The sequence below is a fragment of the Zootoca vivipara genome, chromosome 1 (assembly GCF_965207765.1).
Source record: "Zootoca vivipara chromosome 1, rZooViv2.hap1.1, whole genome shotgun sequence".
Lineage (NCBI taxonomy): Eukaryota > Metazoa > Chordata > Lepidosauria > Squamata > Lacertidae > Zootoca > Zootoca vivipara.
Window position 1 is genome coordinate 101447893 of NC_142582.1, and position 18795 is coordinate 101466687.

Below are 18795 nucleotides of genomic sequence, written 5' to 3' on the forward strand. Positions count from 1 at the left end.
CTGGGCACTGGGTTACCTGAGAGGCTGGCCTTCTCTCTTTCAGACCTGCCCTGTCACCAAAGGTCGCATGTTCAATCCATCTCAAAGGAAGCATCATTTTGCATTTATGGATCCGCCCACCCTTCACTGAAATAAATGAGATGGGGGGAGTGTGTCCTCACTGATACTCATGGACCTAGTGTTTTGGATATCTGATAATGCAGGGCTCTGTTTCTCCTTCGTGCTGCAGTCAGGCTTGGTGGTTGGTGTGCTAAACTTGTGTCTGACCTCATTAATGGGCTTGATGCAGGTCACCAAACTGAATCTCAGTGCAGACAAGATAGAGACACTCTTAGAAGGTAATTGTCCTATCCAGATGGGTGAGGTGTAACCTGTTGCAAATGGGAGACACACTCAACTTGAAGGAGCAGATATGCAGCTTGGGGGTGCTCCTGGGTGGGCCAGCACTGTCTGCCAATTTGTTTTTGAGCGCTGGTTTTGACCTAAATAGCCATGCATGTCTTCTGATCCCAGTACCTTAAGGACCACTTTTTCTCATTTGGACACACATGGAACCTGAGATCAATATCTGAGACCCTGTGTACCCCAACCAAAATGATGGGCCTTGTCTGTGGCAACCCTCCAGTTGTGGAATGCCTTCCTGAGGGAGGCTTGCCTGATGCCAACTTGTCATCTTTCTGGCACCATTTTTATTCTCCCCGAAGTGGACACCATTAGTGGCCTGTTTTTGTTATTTTAAAAAATAGTATTAATCCTTATGTGGGCAGGGTGGTTATTTTCATATTGTTGGGTGCCTTTTTTGAATTAACACTTTTAGTATATTTGCTTTGCTTTAATTGATTTTTCATCATATAGACACACGTGTGTGTTTGTGTGTGGTTGTTGTTGTTGTTGTAAATCACTTTGGGGCTCTTTCTGTGTGAAGTGATTCATAGATTGATTATATTGAATCGAAAGTCCCGGGATCAATCCCTGGTGTCTCCAGGCAGGGCTGGAAAAAGCTCCTTCCTGAAACCCCAGAGAATTGCTGTCAATCAAAGTAGACAATACTGAGCTAGATGGACCAGTGGTCTGACTCAGTACAAAGAAGCTTCCTATAGAACATGGAAGGCTTGATCAGTGTAGAAGAACAGAGAGGAAAAAGAAATTCACTAAACTAACATAGATCAGTGATGTTCAATCTTTTAAAAACTTAGAATTAATAAGGTGTCAAAAATACAGTATATCCTGCATTTTTAAAACTATTGCCCATCAATTAATGAGGAAAAATGTGTAGACAAAATATCTATTATCAAATGGATGGTGTATTGGGGTTTTGTTGCTTTTACCTTTCAAGGCAGCCGAGAGGTCTCTTCTTTCATTCTATAAATCATCTCTCCGGTGGTGAACATTCTGCAGCTTTCCCAAACCCCCATTACATCCTGGTTATTTCTTTAAAGTGAAGCAAATTTACTTTTAGAGCTTTTTCTAAAAGGCCTTCCTTTAAAAGCAGGATCTTCCCATGGGCATCTGGTTGGCCACTGTGAGAACAAGGTGGGCCTAGGACCTGATCCAGCATATCTTGAGGTCACTTGGTAGCCAGACTTCTGAATTCCTGCACTTGAAATTAAAGCCCGGGGGTAGGCTGCCTAAGGAAACTCTTCCCATGGGCTTTTTTTCAGATCAGGAAGTACAGGCAGCTAGGGAGGCTGCAGAGGCCTGGAAGAATGTTTAATGGGAACACACACACTTACACAAACACACACACACAACCCATGGCTACCTCACAACAATAAGGTAAGTTCAATACTGCAGCAAACAAAATTATAAATAAATTTTGAAGTGTGTTGCAAATGAGACGGAAAAATGGAATTTGCTTCTACAAACATTTGGATATTGAAGGACTGACTTTGGCACAGCACTACCTGGAATTAATCTCATGTGGTAACATCTTTCCATATCCTCTCTTTTGTCTATTAACTGTCTCCTCCCTCTTCTTTTTTGTAATGCACAAAATGGTGATGGCACATTATAGTTGCTCTGAAAACTTTTTAAGTAGTTGCATTACTCGGTGGTGAGTAAGTACATTGATGAAACAATGCAGCTGAGAATATGAATATATGTACTTGGTTCCTGAATGAAATGAACTCACTTGGTGCCATCTGTCCTCCCCGCTGCCACCCAATTCACATCAACCTGCAAACTTTAATTATTATTGCTACCACAGCATTGGAGAGAACTCCCTGCAGGTATCCACTAGACCTAAAACACTTCCAGGTGTCAGATCTCTGAGAAACAGGGTTACAAAGGCTTTTTTTAGTAGCAATGCCACTGCAAATATGTGCAACAATGTCCCAGGTGCCAGGATCCCTGGGAAGTGTAGTTCCCAGAGCCCCAATGGCCCTGGTAAGAATGCAAGGAGCCCTGAACTCACTGGAACTCAGTTCTGGCATCTCTATTGTCATTTTAAGAGAACAAGGGAGGCTTTCATGGTGAGTTTGTGCGTGGCAGGTGGTTGGACTGGATGGCCCTTGTGGTCTCTTCCAACTCTATGATTCTATGAGTTCTGGCACATACTTTTCTAGAAAAGTAGCATGGCCTGCAACCATCACACCTGAGATACTGTTGGGGTAGCATTCTTGGCTCTGTTGTGAAGCCTCTCCATAGGAACCTTGATTCCCTTTGCTGTTAGTGCTGGCCAGTGCTTCCCCCCCCCCAAAAAAACATGTTTATGGGTACTCTCATTTTCATACTCATATTGAAATACTGCCCCTCAGTGAGGCCAAACTTGGATTCACAAAATGTTTAGGAGTATGCGTGCCCCCAGAAAAAAAAAAAGCACTGGTGCTGGCTATACAGTGGTACCTCGGGTTAAGAACTTAATTCGTTCTGGAGGTCCATTCTTAACCTGAAACTGTTCTTAACCTGAGGTACCACTTTAGCTAATGGGCCCTCCCACTGCTGCTGCGCTGCCGGCACGTGATTTCTGTTCTCATCCTGAAGCAAAGTTCTTAACCCAAAGTACTATTTCTGGGTTAGCGGAGTCTGTAACTTGAAGCACCTGTAACCTGAAGCGTCTGTAATCTGAGTTACCACTGTATTTTGGGGGAAATGCAGGATTGGTGGAAAGCACCTTGCAGTGTTGAAGGAGGCTCGGGTGCTCCTGGACAGCAAGACAGAGGCTGCACCATAGAACTGGAAGGAATAGAGTTGGAAGGGATCCCAAGGGTAATATAGTCCAACCCTCTGCAATGCAGGAATCACACTACAGGATCCGTGATGGATGACCATCTTTTAAAAAACCTCCATCAGTGTTCCTGATAATTTAATTAAGTCCACAATAGATCCCAAACTTTGCTGTGGGTTCCGGAATGGATTCCCCCCTCCCCCCAATTCTGTATTCAGGAGAGGGTTCACCTAAATTGTATGGATGACAAACTATCACCTTAAGACAAATGCAGTAAATAATAAAATTAAGTATATTCCTGATGAATATGTACCCACAAGTATAGATTCAATGTGCTGTGATGTGGTATTTCAGTTAGGAATAAGGCCTTTTGTTTGTTCATTGATTATATGTTTCAGGTGGCTTTCAAGAATGTGTATATAACATGTTCTTTAATAATATATTTTGGCAACCATATATCTAAAGCCTTACACCTGCCAGAATATAATTTATAAACGTACAAGCTGACATTGAAGAGATTAAATTCACAATATTTCTATGGTCTCCAGGTGTGAACATATTTGACAGTAATCTGTTGATTGGTTTTGTTTATGCTCACACAAAAATGTGTGTGGGTGAATTTGTGAATGAAGAGGAGGCCCGTAATCCTCTGTTAATTAGCAAATTTCTGCAATCCACAGTGTTCTTCTCATCTCCATTTTTATGCAAGGAAACTCCTTTCATTTCTGCACTGAACAGAAATAAAGTGTTAAGAATGGCAATGTATGTTAATTTCAATATTTCCATAATGAGAATAGAGTGAATGTGCGATGTCTATGCTTTATCTGTTAGTGAAATATATCCCCATATAACAAACTTCTCACTTTTTTTTTCTTATTTTGCAGTCACTGGATGGATTTGTATTTGCACTAAATCAAGAGGGGAAATTTTTGTACATTTCGGAAACCGTGTCCATCTACCTAGGCCTATCCCAAGTAAGTAGACCATTTAATGGCACATGTTCCACTCCTGTGCTCAGTAATCTATTTGGCAACATTTCGCATGTTATTGAATTTATACTTTAATGACTGTGTTTTATCCACCCTAGAAAATCATTGAGAAATGTGAGTTGGTATAGAATGTTCAAATGGATTGTTTAAAAAAAAAAAAATCCCGAGCTTGGGAAAAACTTTTTCTGCCCACTAAGGATCATTATTAATTTATTGAGAACAAATGAAGTTTCTTTTCTCAATTGTTTTGAACTTTAAACCTCAGTACCTGGTAGGAAAGGGACACACTAATAGTACTTCCCTTGTGTCCTATTACTGGATGTTTATGGAGTACCCTGCATTATCCAGGGAGCTGACACAATGACAGGGGAGTCATTTGGAGTCAAGAAATGCTGAAAGAGACCATTAAAATGACTCGCAGGGAGGGTTTCAACAAGGACACATTCTGCTGCTTCCGCACATGTTCCGTCAATCTGCAGAGGACATTTTTTCATATAGCACTTGTAGTTTAATTATTGTTGTTCCATTACTGACATATTTTGAAATCTAAGATTATAGGGGAAGATTACTTTTTGTTTCATCTCGAATGGCTGAGCTCTCAGTAGCATTTGCTACATGGTATACCGGAATCGTCCTGATATGATTCTGGGAGACTCTGGGAGACTTCTTGAACAATGAGTCGCAAAGTAGGATGCTATGCCTCTTGTTTAGCCACTCTTGAGGAACTCTACAGTTGTACTAATGCTTGTGTCTTATTGTTTGGAATGGGGCACCCACCTTGCATTTCTTGCCGTCGTTGTTAGGAGACCCTTCTCAGGGCTAGAACTTTTTAATAACGTCGTTATTTCGTTGCACCTAAACTAAGCTGAAAGTGGTGACCTGAAGTAATGAAAAGGGATAGCCAAATAATTGGTGTGGCAGGGGGGGGAAATCAAATAGTGTTTGAGACAATGGAATTGCAGCCATTAACTCCTAAAAGAAAATGGTGGTATCTATGTAGTACACATTAATTATGTGTTTATACTAGTTATATGGAAGTTCTGTGAAACAAAACAAGAAAACGGGGGGAGGCGGATGAGGGTTTGTTAATTCAATATTGGTATTGAATTTTTCCTGAAGTCCTGTTTTGTAATGAATTAAAAATCTCTTCTTTGGCCTGTTTGGAAACCAACATCAGAAGTTTCATATTTCGTAACAAAGCCACGTGGTTGTTAATGCACCTTTTAAATGAAAAAATCACACAGGATTGTAATGTTTATTATTGTCTTGTGTTCATATTAACGTGTTTTATGCATGGTGTCTAACAAAGTTTAATAAACCAGCAAAGAAGAAGGATGAATAATTAGTTTAAACAGGTAAATGCTAATTAGGGAACTCCTGAAAGGCATCCATTATACAATAGCTTAAAACAAATTTTACAGTCCTGGTTAGTAGAGTAATCCAAATTCTGTCAAGGCAACTGCATTTTCTGTAATTGAGATGTGTATGTTTGCTTTGCATAACAGATGGCTCTGTATGCTTAGACTGATAGCTAGGAAAATAATAATTGCATTATTCCAGCCAAAAGAATATTAGCTCTTGGGTTGGGGCCATTTCAGGCAGTCCTCCTGCCAGCACAGCATATGCACATATATGGATTCGATTTTCAAGGAAATTGATGCATCTGGAATAGTGTGGCCATCTGAAATATCATCTGTTCAAGGAAAAAGTTGGCTTTAACCCTGTCCTAGTCCTTGTTAAAGCATTCTTCTATGCTCAGCAGCAGCAGCAGTCATCAGACATTATTAGGCTACATACAGACTTCTTCGTTCAGCGTCTAGACTTAAAAGATAGGTTTCTGATTTTCTGATTATAAATAGTAAGTCTGAACATCGCATACTGCCAAGCATGCAAAAAGAAACACCTCTTTGTTATTAATCGGTGCATTAGTCAAAAATAGACGATTACAAAAAAAGATTGTGCCCATTATTACCGGTAGATCAAGTGAAATCGGCTTGCTGAGCTCAAATACTTTGGTTGGGAAACTGAAAAGCAAAACACAGTGTACTCACAAAGCGCTGTAAACCAATATGATGTTTTCTAAGGGCACGCCCATAGTTGACCATTTCAGAGTGTTACAAAAGCATATTAGCTTTTGTGAAACAGTCCTGCAATCCCTAATCCAAAGGCAATAACATGATATTCAATTCAGATGTAAGAGATGTGTCTTCTGCAGTGGGGAATAGTCACCATGCTCCCAGGTCGTCCATTCTTCAAAAAGTTTAGAGGATGTGTACACACCAGCATGCTGTACACAGACTGCCAAAGCAGAGTAACTGAAGCTCGTTGCTCTCAACACAGAATTTCAAAGCTTCTTGTCCTTAGCCACACCTGCAGCTGAAATCGGCCGCTGAGATATGAAAACTTGCTGCTGAAAGGGTTTATATTCACACTCGAGACCAGTCAGTAAGCTGGTGTTAGGGTCAAAGCATGGAATCAGCTAGGGAATGAGGGGTAGAATTAATTTTCTCCTTTTATTGCAATTCCCCCGCACCCTTTGGTCCCTCAAGTACCCTCCCCCTAGTGTATCTGGGAATAATTTAACTAAGAGTAAAAAAGGGGGGGGATACAAAAAAAAATATTGAGGGCCTATCATTAGGTATGTCACAGATACTAGCCAGCAGGTGCCCATGAGACTTGCACAACTGCATTCCAAGCAACAGATGGCATTCATACGGCTAACTGCAGGAAATAATTGCATTCTCCCAGCAGTATAGTGTGCTTACTACGGTACGTACTTGGTGAATAAGTAAATGTTCCTGGGGTGGGCTACTTTTTTGAGGTAGGATCCCCAGTCCGGTGCAACAAATGAGTGGCGGCAGATGAGCTCCTCCAGCTTGCATTTGGATTGGCGCTGAAATAATCCCCAAACCAGAAAAATAGCTAACTTATTTCAAGTCCTATATAAATGTGCTCCTTTGTCTTGTTCTCAAGCATAAACCTCCTCCTTCACTCCCACTGCATTGACCAAGGGAGAATGAAGGAACAGAGGAGGTCTCTCCCATCTTTGTAGCACCCTGGTCAGTGAAGTAGGAGGAAAGTAGAGGAGGGGGCTTGGTAATGTGGGTTGGGTACAGGTAAAGGGACCCTGACCATTAGGTCCAGTCGTGACCGACTCTGGGGTTGCGGCACTCATCTCGCTTTACTGGCTGAGGGAGCCGGCGTACAGCTTCCAGGTCATGTGGCCAGCATGACTAAGCCGCTTCTGGCGAACCAGCACACAGAAACGCTGTTTACCTTCCCGCTGTAGCAGTACCTATTTATCTACTTGCACTTTGACGTGCTTTCGAACTGCTAGGTTGGCAGGAGCTGGGACCGAGCAACGGGAGCTCACCCTGTCGCAGGGATTCGAACCGCCGACCTTCTGATCGGCAAGCCCTAGGCTCTGTGGTTTAACCCACAGCGCCACCCACGTGGGTTGGGTAGAGGGGGATTATTTTCTAGCTTGGATTAAAAACTGAGCCAGAAAAGAATGCAGGAATCATAATTCTCACCACTTATTTGAGTAAGCAATACAAATATCTGGGAGACTTACTTCAGAGCCCACAAATATAAGTCCTGCTAACATCTCTATACATGAGCAACAGATGCACATTTATCGTACTGTAATATACTAGCAATGTGCCAGTCATTTAGAAAGGGGCAGTCAGTACCAGAAATGGCATTGTTATGGGACCGCAGTTCTTGTTGCCACAACCCCCTTATACATTTCATCTGAGGTTATGTTGAAGGAGATTGTGTTCCCTCAGCATTGTGTTGGTTCATGTGCAGTATTTTATATTAGAACTAGTGCCATTCAGCCCATTTAATAAACAGGCGCTAGAACATTCAGCCTTTTTCGGTGGCAGCGGCGCGTGGGGGGCTTTTATTCCTTGTCTAATTGATTGTTCCTCCCCCCTCCCTTTGATCCTTAATTTATCCCTAATTTTCTCCCCCCCCGTTCCCACACCCCAAGCCAAAGTCCCCCCCTTTTTTTACCTTTACAGCCCGGGCTCGGCTGGGGGGTGCGGGGGGTATTTCTTCCTTTACCCCCTCCGAAGCTTGTGTTTGGAGTGCGGATCCCTCCCCACCCTGTTTTCGCACGCTTTTTGCGCCTGCCGTTTGGTTCCTAATTTTTTCCCGTCAATAGTGCTGCTGCCAGGGCCCAGTGGCCGAATTCTGGCTCCTGGACGGCCCGGGCGGCTGCTCCGGGGTGTACGCCCAGATTTTGGGTGGGTGGGTGTGGCTCCCGCTATTTTTGTTGGCCTCCGTGGCTGTTTTTCAGTTGCCTGCTGCGTCCGGGAGGGAGCTTTGCTGTCTGGGGGGCTTGCGCCCGCCCTGGCGCTTTCTGAGGGTCCTGCGGTTGGCGCTGAGCATTCAGTGGCCTCCCCGCGCCTTTCCTGGCCGTTCCGGCCCAGCGGGGGTCTCCCGGTTGCTTGCGCTGTTTGGGCCTCAATTTCGGGCCTGTTAGTGAGGAGAAGCCGGGGCCTCGATTTTTTGGTCGTCCTGGCTTCCTCCTCAGGCCCTTGGGCACGTTGAGAGAGGGCCTGCCCTGCTTAGGGGCCTTGCTGCCTGCTCCTGCCTTCCACCTGGTGGCCTCTGTTTTAACTGCTTATTGAGCCAGTGCAGGGCAGAGGGGTGGGTGGTGGGGTGGGGAGTGTGTGTGTGTGTGTGTGTGTGTGTGCAGTCTCTGTGTCCAATCCCTGTGTCCCTGGGGCACATGCTCAGTAGCGCGGAAAACGGGACACAGGGAATCTGGACGCAGAGACACTTGCACTTTATTATATAGGATATTATCCTGCAGATAAAAATCCGTCGAGATACAGTCCTCCTTCTTCTTCTTCTTCTTCTTCTTCTTCTTCTTCTTCTTCTTCTTCTTCTTCTTCTTCTTCTTCTTCTTCTTCTTCTTCCTTTTTTAAAAAAGAGTTTGGAAAAGAAAAGTGGGTGAAAATATTTCAAAAAAATAAATGTTATAGATACCTACGTTCTAGTTCTGTAAACCAAAGGGAGATGCTCCCTTTTCCTCTTGAGGCCAAAGATTACCATTCCAAGTAGTCTTTTCAGCAGTCTTGGAAAAGCTATGAAATGTTACAGATTCTTCACTAAGGGTGGCAAAATAGAAACTGCAATCATCCACACTAAATTAAGCATTCAAAAGCTTTATTTACCACAAAGAGCAGCAGCAGAAATAGCTATGCAAACAATTCTCCCTCTAGAAAGGAAATGCTAATGTTTCACTGTGGTGATCACAAAATTGTTCAAAGCGTGGAAGTCATTGTAGTAGGTTGTTATGTTATTGAATCCTAGTTTGTGATAAAGGTGCCAAGATCAAGCATTAATAGGATATATATACACATGAGATGTCTTGCCTCCAATTCTTTATGTTCTCCCCATTGCTATCAGATAAACATTGTTGGGTTCGTGCCATGAGCTGGCAGAGGTTGTGTTTGTGTTGAATAAACCTTGTGAGACTTTGAGAGTTTACACATTCAGTATTGTTGGATTTGAGAATGATGCATAAGATTTATTTTTATTTTTTTTAGCGCCTAGCGTATATTTGATTACCATCTCCGTAGATTTGGTTTCGTTGCTCAGCGAGTGATTAGATAGTATGTCTGCTTTCAGACCTGCAGCCATTTACTTGCTGCGGCAGAAAAGGAGAGGGTTAACGTTTCTGTCATGTGACTGGAAGCACAGGCTTTAAAAAATGGGTGTGATGTGCATGAGCAATTTGAAAGAAATATTACCAAAATATTTATTTTGGGGATGTATGAGTAAGTATAGGAATGTTGATCACAGAATTGATTGTGTTGAAATTGGTGAATGTTGATCGGTTTTCCTCACATCATAATGTAAACGTGTTGCAAATAGGTACCAGTACATGATTGGGACATTGTCTGCTCAAACATATTCTCTAACTCTTCACCATCACTGCCTCCCCTACAACATCTGCCACCTAAGTCAGATCAGAAAATAGCCCCGCCCCACCCCAAAAGAGAGAGACTGATTTAAATGAACTAGCTTCCAATTAATATTCTCCTTTGGTTAACTGTTGTTTGACTCCTTCAGTTCAAGAAGACCTCATTCAAGAAGACCTTTAAAATTATCTTTTTTGCTCATGCCTGTCCTTGGGAAAATTTTGGTGCTCTAATTTGGTATCTTTCATGTATCTGTTTGTCTATATCTACTCAGTGTTTCATACTGTGTATGTGTTTACTTCTTTCTGTACAGAGCTGGCCCTATCATTAGACATTTCACTGTATCTGAAGAAGTGTGCATGCACACGAAAGCTCATACCAAAATAAAAACTTAGTTGGTCTTTAAGGTGCTACTGAAGGATTTTTTTTTAATTTTACTATCATTAGACAGAGTGAGAGAGCTGACTTAGGTGGCAGATGTTGTAGGGCAGGCAGTGATGGTGAAGTTTTAGAGAACAGAGCTTTGTGGTACTACATAACTTGCCCTGCAGTCTCTAAGCTAGCTTGCTGCGCACAGGTGAAAGATACTGTTTCACCACAAATAAAATTAAACTATAATCACTGTCTTGTCCTCAGGTACCAAATGTCTTGAGCTGTCCCTGTCTCTCACTTTGTGAGGGCTTGGCCCTGAAAAGTAACTAATAAATAACTGAAGTAAATAAATTAAACCATACCGTTGTGAGGATCAGGAACCAAGTAAAGCATGCTGCCAGAGTAAACATGGCAAAGGAATCAAAGTCTTTGATGAAACTTCTGCAGCTTCTTTGGAACAAATTGTGGATGCCCAGGAAGCATTAACTGCTGTGGGATATATCTTTTAGAAACACCCTGCAGCAAAACTGCTGCACTCAAGTCAAAGACAGGAGCATAGGAAGCTGTCTTTCTCTGAGTCAGCCAGTTGGTTGAGCTGGTTTCCGAAGGTTTCAGCCAGTCTTTTTCAACTCTTATCTAGATCTTGGACCTTTAGCACAAAAAGGCTGTGCTCCATTTAAGCTACAGTCTTTCCCCCACATTTTCCTAGAGAATCTTAAAAAGGTTGCAGTCATGGACACAAGCCTTATTCCTCCCCCCCCCTGCCACACCAACTGAAAGGTCTTCTATATACTGTATGGTGGTCAGCTAGCCTGCTGCTAGTGCAAGACTAGAGACCTTGCCGCTGTATTCCTCTGTTCTGTATCTAACTTTGCATCTCTCCCTCCTAATCACATCCCAAACAGCCTTGATCTCCCTGTTGTGTTGCGTTTTTGAAATGCTGGCAGCCTTTTGTTTTGGCAAGCCTCCATGGGAAACCTCAACTGCTTGGAGTGCTGATCAAGAGCATCTCTCTCTCTCTCTCTCTCTCTCTCTCTCTCTCTCTCTCTCTCTCTCTCTCTCTCTCTCTCTCTCTCTCATATGCACTCCTGTCTTACATACTTGGTGTATGGTTGGTACCCAAAAACAAGGTCCTATGAAATTAAATGTGATATATATTCAAAAGAGTAATTATCCAGGCCATTGAACTGCAATGCCATTTATTCTACAGAACACCATTCCACTTGTAAAGTGATTTGATCTGTTAACTTGGGCCAAGATGCTAACACCATTTTCTTGGACCTTGGTAGTTCCTTCCAATTCTACAGTTCTATGATAGGGTAGGGCTGCCATACACCAAGATTTTCCCGGACATTACCAGGGTTTCAAAGGCGGAATCGACATCCAGGGGGGATTTTACGAAAGGTATCGCTTGTAGGGTATCCTGGTTTCTACTTTTTGAAATATGGCAACCCTAAGATAGGGGAAAAACCTTTCTGCTCTTCTGCACAGGTTGTTTGCCCTCTTCCAATCCTATATAGCCTCCAGGCACTAATTCAGACAGGTCTACTAGGGTTGCCATATGTCCGGGAATTCCTGGACATGTCCTCTTTTTGAGGGGTCCTACATGCCCATCTGGGAGGAATTTTACATTTTAAAGCAAATGTCCTGGATTTGGGATTTAAAAAGAACTCTGGCATGGGCTCCACAGTGTCCCTAAAAAAGCTCAACATTTTTTGTGTCAGGATTTTTACCTCCTGAAATATGGCAAACCGGGGCAGTCTCGAGCAGGTCGCGTGCCCTGGCACTGAGGGGCACTGAGGGGCAGAGATCGCTCCGTCGCCCCCGCCCTCGCAATGCGCAGCATGGTTTCCGCCCTGCCTACCGGCCCAGCGCCCTAGAGCCGGCCCTGATGGCAACCCTAATATAGGCCAAAGGAAACCCACAGAGCAATGGATATAACTTGTGTGACTTTTGTTGCCTATATTGGTTAACAGACTCACTTATCCTGGGTTATAGAGTGGTGAACCTATGGTTTTGCTTACGGTTGCTGTCTCACTTTTGATTCACTTCAACTTCGTTGTTCCCGCAAGGGGACAATGACAATAAAGATATCTTATCTTAACTTGTCTGTCACACTCCCTGAATACGTGGAAACATCTTGAGGTGACTTATTCCCAGCCTTGTGTATAGAGAGACCCATTGGTATGAAACTAGCCTCCTCCTCTAGCTCTGGATTTTAGTTTATTGATTATTATGATTTTTGATGATCCTCAGGGTCCCAATTCTGTATGAAATAGATTTTTTTTACTGTTTTTTACTGACAATTCCATGGTTTTATTCTTTTTTGTAAACCACTTTTAAGTTGTTGTTGTTTTACAATCAAGCAGTATATAAATGTTATTAAATAAATAAATGAGAGCCTTTGGCTTTTCAAATTAGACGAATTCACAGAGAATAATGCCATCAATGACTATTGACCTCAATATCCATGCTTTACCTAGCAGTATGCCTTTGAATACCAGTTGCTGAGAATCAGAAATAATAATGTAATAATAATAATAATAATAATAATAATAATAATAATAATAAATTTATTATTATTATTAATACCCCACCCATCTGGCTGGGTTCCCCCAGCCACTCTGGGTGACTCCCAACAGAATAAAAAATATCAAACATTAAAAACTTCTCTAAACAGGGTTGCCTTCAGATGTCTTCTAAAAGTCAGATAGTTGTTTATTTCCTTGACATCTAATGGAAGGGCATTCCACAGGGCAGGCTCCACTACCAAGAAGGCCCTATGCTTGGTTCCCTGTAACTTCGCTTCTCGCATTGAGGGAACTGCCAGAAGGCCCTTGGCGCTGGACCTCAGTGTCCGGGCAGGACAATGGGGGTGGAGATGCCCCTTCAGGTATACAGGGCCAGGGCCATTTAGGGCTTTAAAGGTCAGGCCCTGCTTTGAAGCTTCCCATGAACATCTTGTTGGCTATCGTGAGAACAAGATCCTGGACAAAATGGGCCTTGGGCTTGATCCAACAGGGCTGCTCTTACGATGCTATGTTCTTAAGTGAGTTCTTAATTGATCACCTGAACACTCCTCTCTATTTTGCAAGCCGAAATTCTCACCTTAAAATGCAATGCTGCCCTTGTATCCAGTTACCCAGGACACATAAAGGGTTGCAAATTGTCTTTTAAAAAAAAATCTTGCTAAAAAGGGAACAGTACAGCTGCAGACATAATAAGAGCTAATAGAGGTGAAGGGGAATAAAGGATAAGTTGTTGTTTAGGCTGTGTCCTTTTAAGGGCAAAATAAGTGAAAGTGAACTGGTATATTTATGTACTTTGCTTGTACCATAATGTAACCAAGCTTTGAACGTTGGATTTCTAAGTATTTGTCCTAAGGAATGGCAAATAAAATTAGAGCAACAGCACACAAGAACAAGGTCAAATAAATGACAGTGCTCAGTCTATTTGTGAAGCTATTCTGAAAGGGAACCAGGGTGCCAAATGTGCTTTATTTGAATAATAAAGAAGAATTAGATTCCCCTGATAACTTGGCCAAGGGCCAATAAATCATTGGAGGTTAAGGATGCTTTGCAACTGCTATGTAATTCCATTGCTTTTCCGAAGCTTTGACAACTATGCCCCACCTGTTTTTTTTTATGCAAATGAAGTTGAGGCTAGTACCTGCTTATTGCATTAGTTTATGCTACATTTGGTTAAAATATATTTTCACGGAAATGTTGGCATTTGCATTCTTTTTGTGTGCGCCAACCCAATTTCCTATTTAAAAAATACAGCTTTTTGATGGGGAGAGCTATCTAGTATATTTTTAAAGCCTCATAATGAGAGCACTAAAACAAACAAACCTTACTACAGCCTTTTTCTTTCTTTCTTTTTTTGCAACACAATAAATTTGAACGCCACACGCCTGAGTAATGAGTATTCATTAAATTAATCCACCAGTATTGATAGCTTTTCATAGACATTTGACCTCATTTAAGAATAAACATTAAATAAACATTATATAATTAAACATAAAATATGATTCTCTGTAGTCATATGGCTCCAAGGAAGATTTTTTAAAAAAAATAACAGCAGCAAACAAACACAGAATTAAAGTATTTATTAGGCTTGGGGCTGTGTGTGTGTGTGTTTTGTTTTTGTTCATTTAGCTGAAAAGAGAAAGGGGGAAACCCTTTTAAAATATAAATGCACTGAAGGATTGGGGGACCACAGAGAAAACAGAAGTATCAAAATAATTCAGAAACAGTACAAGTTACAGTGGCACATTATCAATTCACAACATTTAAATTGATAAATGCTTGGTGGTGGAAGGCCTACAAGGGCACTTTGAAAAGCAAATAGCGACCTGGTGAAGAAATTGATTTCCCCCCCTGAAAATGACTGCATGATGCATCATTTGACTGCATGCTGTCCAAGTGCTTGACAGAGATAATCTCAGCAATCCCACGGGTGACCTTATCGTTCTCACCAGGGCAACTTTGTCTAGGTTCTGACTTTGTGCATGTCAAGGTTTCTCCAGGCAGGATCCTAAGGGGGGAAAAGTTCCTCTGTTCGATCCAGATATCGAACCACTCTTCAAGGCACCCTCCTCCGCTATCTCCCCCTCCCCCAGAAAGGCAGGCTTGTTTCTTTTCTTCATAATTATGAATGAATGGAACAAGAGAATATATCTGCAGACACAGTATCTTTGCTGAAACCATTATTGTCTCTTCGGTATAGTTCAGCACAGATCTTAAAGGAGAAAAAGATACCTGCCATTAGAGGTTATCAGACACAGCTGAAAAGCTCCAAAGCATATTACAGTCTTCTGAATAATAGAAATATGCCATCTGCCTTAGTTCGTTCTTATGCCCAGAATTCCTGACAATACCTCAGGTAGGATTCTGTTGTCTCTGCAGCACTCGGCTTGATCGCTTAATCAGCCACCCCCTCTCACCTTCCCCCAATTAAAATGTGCCTTTTCTCCCACAGTAACTTTTTAAGGCAACTGACGTACAAGTGACACAAGGCATAAGCATCAACATCTGCATAATTTTGCATAGGCAACCTGTAAACAACCTTCACTTTGTCCGTCATGTGATCCGAAACGTTTTGCTTCTGAAGCAACGCTGCCGGTCACCCATTCTCCATCGCACCTTGGCACAGCTATATAAATCACTCAAATGCAGCACCCAGTTTGGGTGGAGATTACCTTTTAAGAGTTAATCACTGTGTGCTGTTTTGCTGCTTGTCACATTTGCGGAGATGCTGCAAATTGTATTCTCTTTTTTGATACCTCCCAAAGCTCATTACCCACTGTCTTAGACACCTACAATTCACCATAGTCACCCTCTTTTCCCTCCTTCTTTCATCCACAACATTAATTCTGAGTGAACAAGACGTGCTTCCCTGCTTTTGACAAGATTTGCTGCGGTCTCAAGCGACAAAAACCCAACACTCATTCCGGATTCAGAAAGTAGGATTTATAACAGCATTTTAATTTAATGTTGGATGTCGAACATATAAAGAGATCACAGTAGTACTAGAGCTGAAAATTGATGCCTTTTTTATTAGTGTCCTCTCAGAAGTGGGTGAGCCGCTGTTTGTGCAGTGGAGCACAGAGCACCACAGTCAGATGAATGAGGATATGCTATCTGCAAGGAATCATATTTCAAACCACTGCCTACTTCTATTGATGTGCTCAGAGTTGAAAGGTTATGCTAGTAAATGCCATCTGAATTCCCAGCATTCGGAATCTGTGGAATAATCCACTGGCTGTCACTTTGTAGCCAGTGCAAACACAATGCACGTTGCTTGTTTTACTTTTATTTTATTTTATATTGGTAAACTCGAAATTAGCTTCTTGCGACTGATCACCTTGCCTTGCTTATTTTCCCTCTGTGTGTTTATATGGTGCCTGGAATATTGCTTTAAATGTTCTGCAGAATAGGCAGAAATAGGTATGACTGAGGGTGCTAAGGGAATCCAGAATATTGTTTTACATGAGACTCATGTCTTCCTTATTTGTTCTTTGGAACATATTTTACCAGCCATTGAGGCTGAAACACTGAAATGCTTTATGCAGAGGGGAGTCACTAGTTGTAATGAATTGTGCAAATTCTTAGAGTAATAAAACACAGCCTTATAGTGTTACCATTTGATGGCTGGAAACTATTTTCCTGTTCTGTAATAATTCCAGCTATGAAATGTTAGAAAGAAGGGTGTTGCAAGGACATCCCCCCCCCTCCTACTGCTTACAGTTTCCCATAATAGGAAGAGAAGAAACGGAAATGTTACTAACAGATTATTTTCTTCAGGAAAATATGTGTGTCTGTATGTCCCTGTGTTTATTTTAAGGAAATGTGTTCTAGTGTCAGTCACAGGTCTCAGGACATTTATATGGAAGTAAGCTGCATTAGAGGGACCCAGGTGGCGCTGTGGTTAAACCACTGAGCCTAGGGCTTGCTGATCAGAAGGTCGGCGGTTCGAATCCCTGTGACGGGGTGAGCTCCCATTGCTTGGTCCCAGCTCCTGTCAACCTAGCAGTTCGAAAGCACATCAAAATGCAAGTAGATAAATAGGAAGGTATAGCGGGAAGGTAAACGGCGTTTCCATGTGCTGCTCTGGTTTGCCAGAAGCGGCTTTGTCATGCTGGCCACATGACCTGGAAGCTATACGCCGGCTCCCTCGGCCAATAATGCGAGATGAGCGCGCAACCCCAGAGTCGGTCACGACTGGACCTAATGGTCAGGGGTCCCTTTACCCTTTACCTTTAAGCTGCATTAGAAGCTGTGAGATTTACTTCTGTGTAAAGGTTGCAGCCCAGAACTCTGAACCTGACTGACCACAGGAGACAACACAGTACTGTCCTTTGGGAGGACAGGCGAGATATAAACAAACAAATAAACAAATAATTGTGCTTCTTATGTAGCTGAAAGTGTGGCTTATGGTACTTCTCTGCCACTAGCCATCCAGCAGAATGTTTTTGAGTGGTGAATAAGCTCATCTGGCAGCAAGAGCATTGCTCTAATACAGCGGTTCTCAAACTTTTCTCTGAGCCCACTTTCTGAATAAAAGTTTGCTCGTGCCACACTGATTTTTATTTTATTTTATTTGTAAGAAATACACAGGAAAACAAAGAAACAACTCCTGGCAGTGCATGATTTATAACACAGAACCCAACTATTTTATGAAAAATTAGTTTGATACTACAAAATACCATACCACAATGGAATGTTTAAACGTTTCTTTGATTGTCCTTGAATTTTCCCGCCACTCTTGCCCATCTTCTCATGCCACACCAGTGTGGTGTGACACACCCTTTGGGAACCACTGTTCTTAATAAACCAAATATAAGAGGGTATAGCCCTCTTATTTGTTGCTTTTTATGCTAGTAGCCTCAGATTCAGTCTCCTTGTTTGAAAATTACTGCATTCTTCCACAGTGGGGCTTTGTTCAGTACTATTGAAAAGGAGAGACTTTAAGTATATGCAGTAATCCTCACCACGATACTGTGACCCCAGAAACTGTATCTCATCCCCTCTTAACCTAATGGGTAAATTCATCCCTTCAAAATAACTTTTTTAACTAACCCAAGAAATGTGATTCATTTGAGTCTGAGCTTTTCAGGACCTTAACCTTTGAACCCATTTTGAATGTCAGGACTCAATTATAGAAATATGACCTCATCAGAATATGAGCAGAGTGACTTTCATTCACCAACCTCCATATTTGGTGGATCAGGAAGAAGAAGGGGTTCAGATTCAAAAAAAGTGACTCAATACAAAAGAATATACCATTAATCACTCTGCAATGAATTCCAATTCATTTAGACTGGAATATGCCTCGCCTCTGTCCTGTCCAAGCTACAGATCAAACAAATTAATGCAATTATCGTCTAAGTAAGATCATGTATCTGCAATCCAATGAAGGCTCCATCTAGCACAGAACAGAACAGGTCTGCAGTGGGAGCTGAAAAATATACAGTCATATAAATATAAATATAAATGGCTACAAAAAGAAGCATTCTGTAGAAACAAACCAGAATCCCATACTACATGTAAGGCAGTAGAAATATAGAAGACTTCTCAAGCTACCTATCCCATAACTGAGCATGCTCACACCCGCCTTTTTGCTCTTTGATATCATGCAGTCGGTGTAATGATCTTAGGCGGGCAGGCAAGCAAGCCCTGATAAGAATTAACGACTTCTGGCAGTTTTGTGGTTCATTTATTTACAAATGACATCTAGAGCGCGGCTCCGAGCCTGCCACCCTTTGCTACAAGTTGGTCACTCTGAGTCTCCACCCCTATCGCAACACGTAGGGCACCAAATTCCAGTCCTT

General features: G+C 42.1%; 1 protein-coding gene across 15 annotated transcripts in view; it reads left to right on the plus strand.

Moving 5' to 3' along the window:
• NPAS3 (neuronal PAS domain protein 3) overlaps window positions 1-18795 on the plus strand; it is a 625911-nt gene that overhangs the window by 401862 nt on the left and 205254 nt on the right. For all 15 annotated transcript variants that reach the window (XM_035109621.3, XM_088671651.1, XM_088671665.1 and 12 more), the window contains one exon: window positions 4051-4140. In XM_035109621.3, the coding sequence (XP_034965512.1) occupies window positions 4051-4140 (90 nt within the window). The remainder of the gene's footprint in view (window positions 1-4050; window positions 4141-18795) is intronic.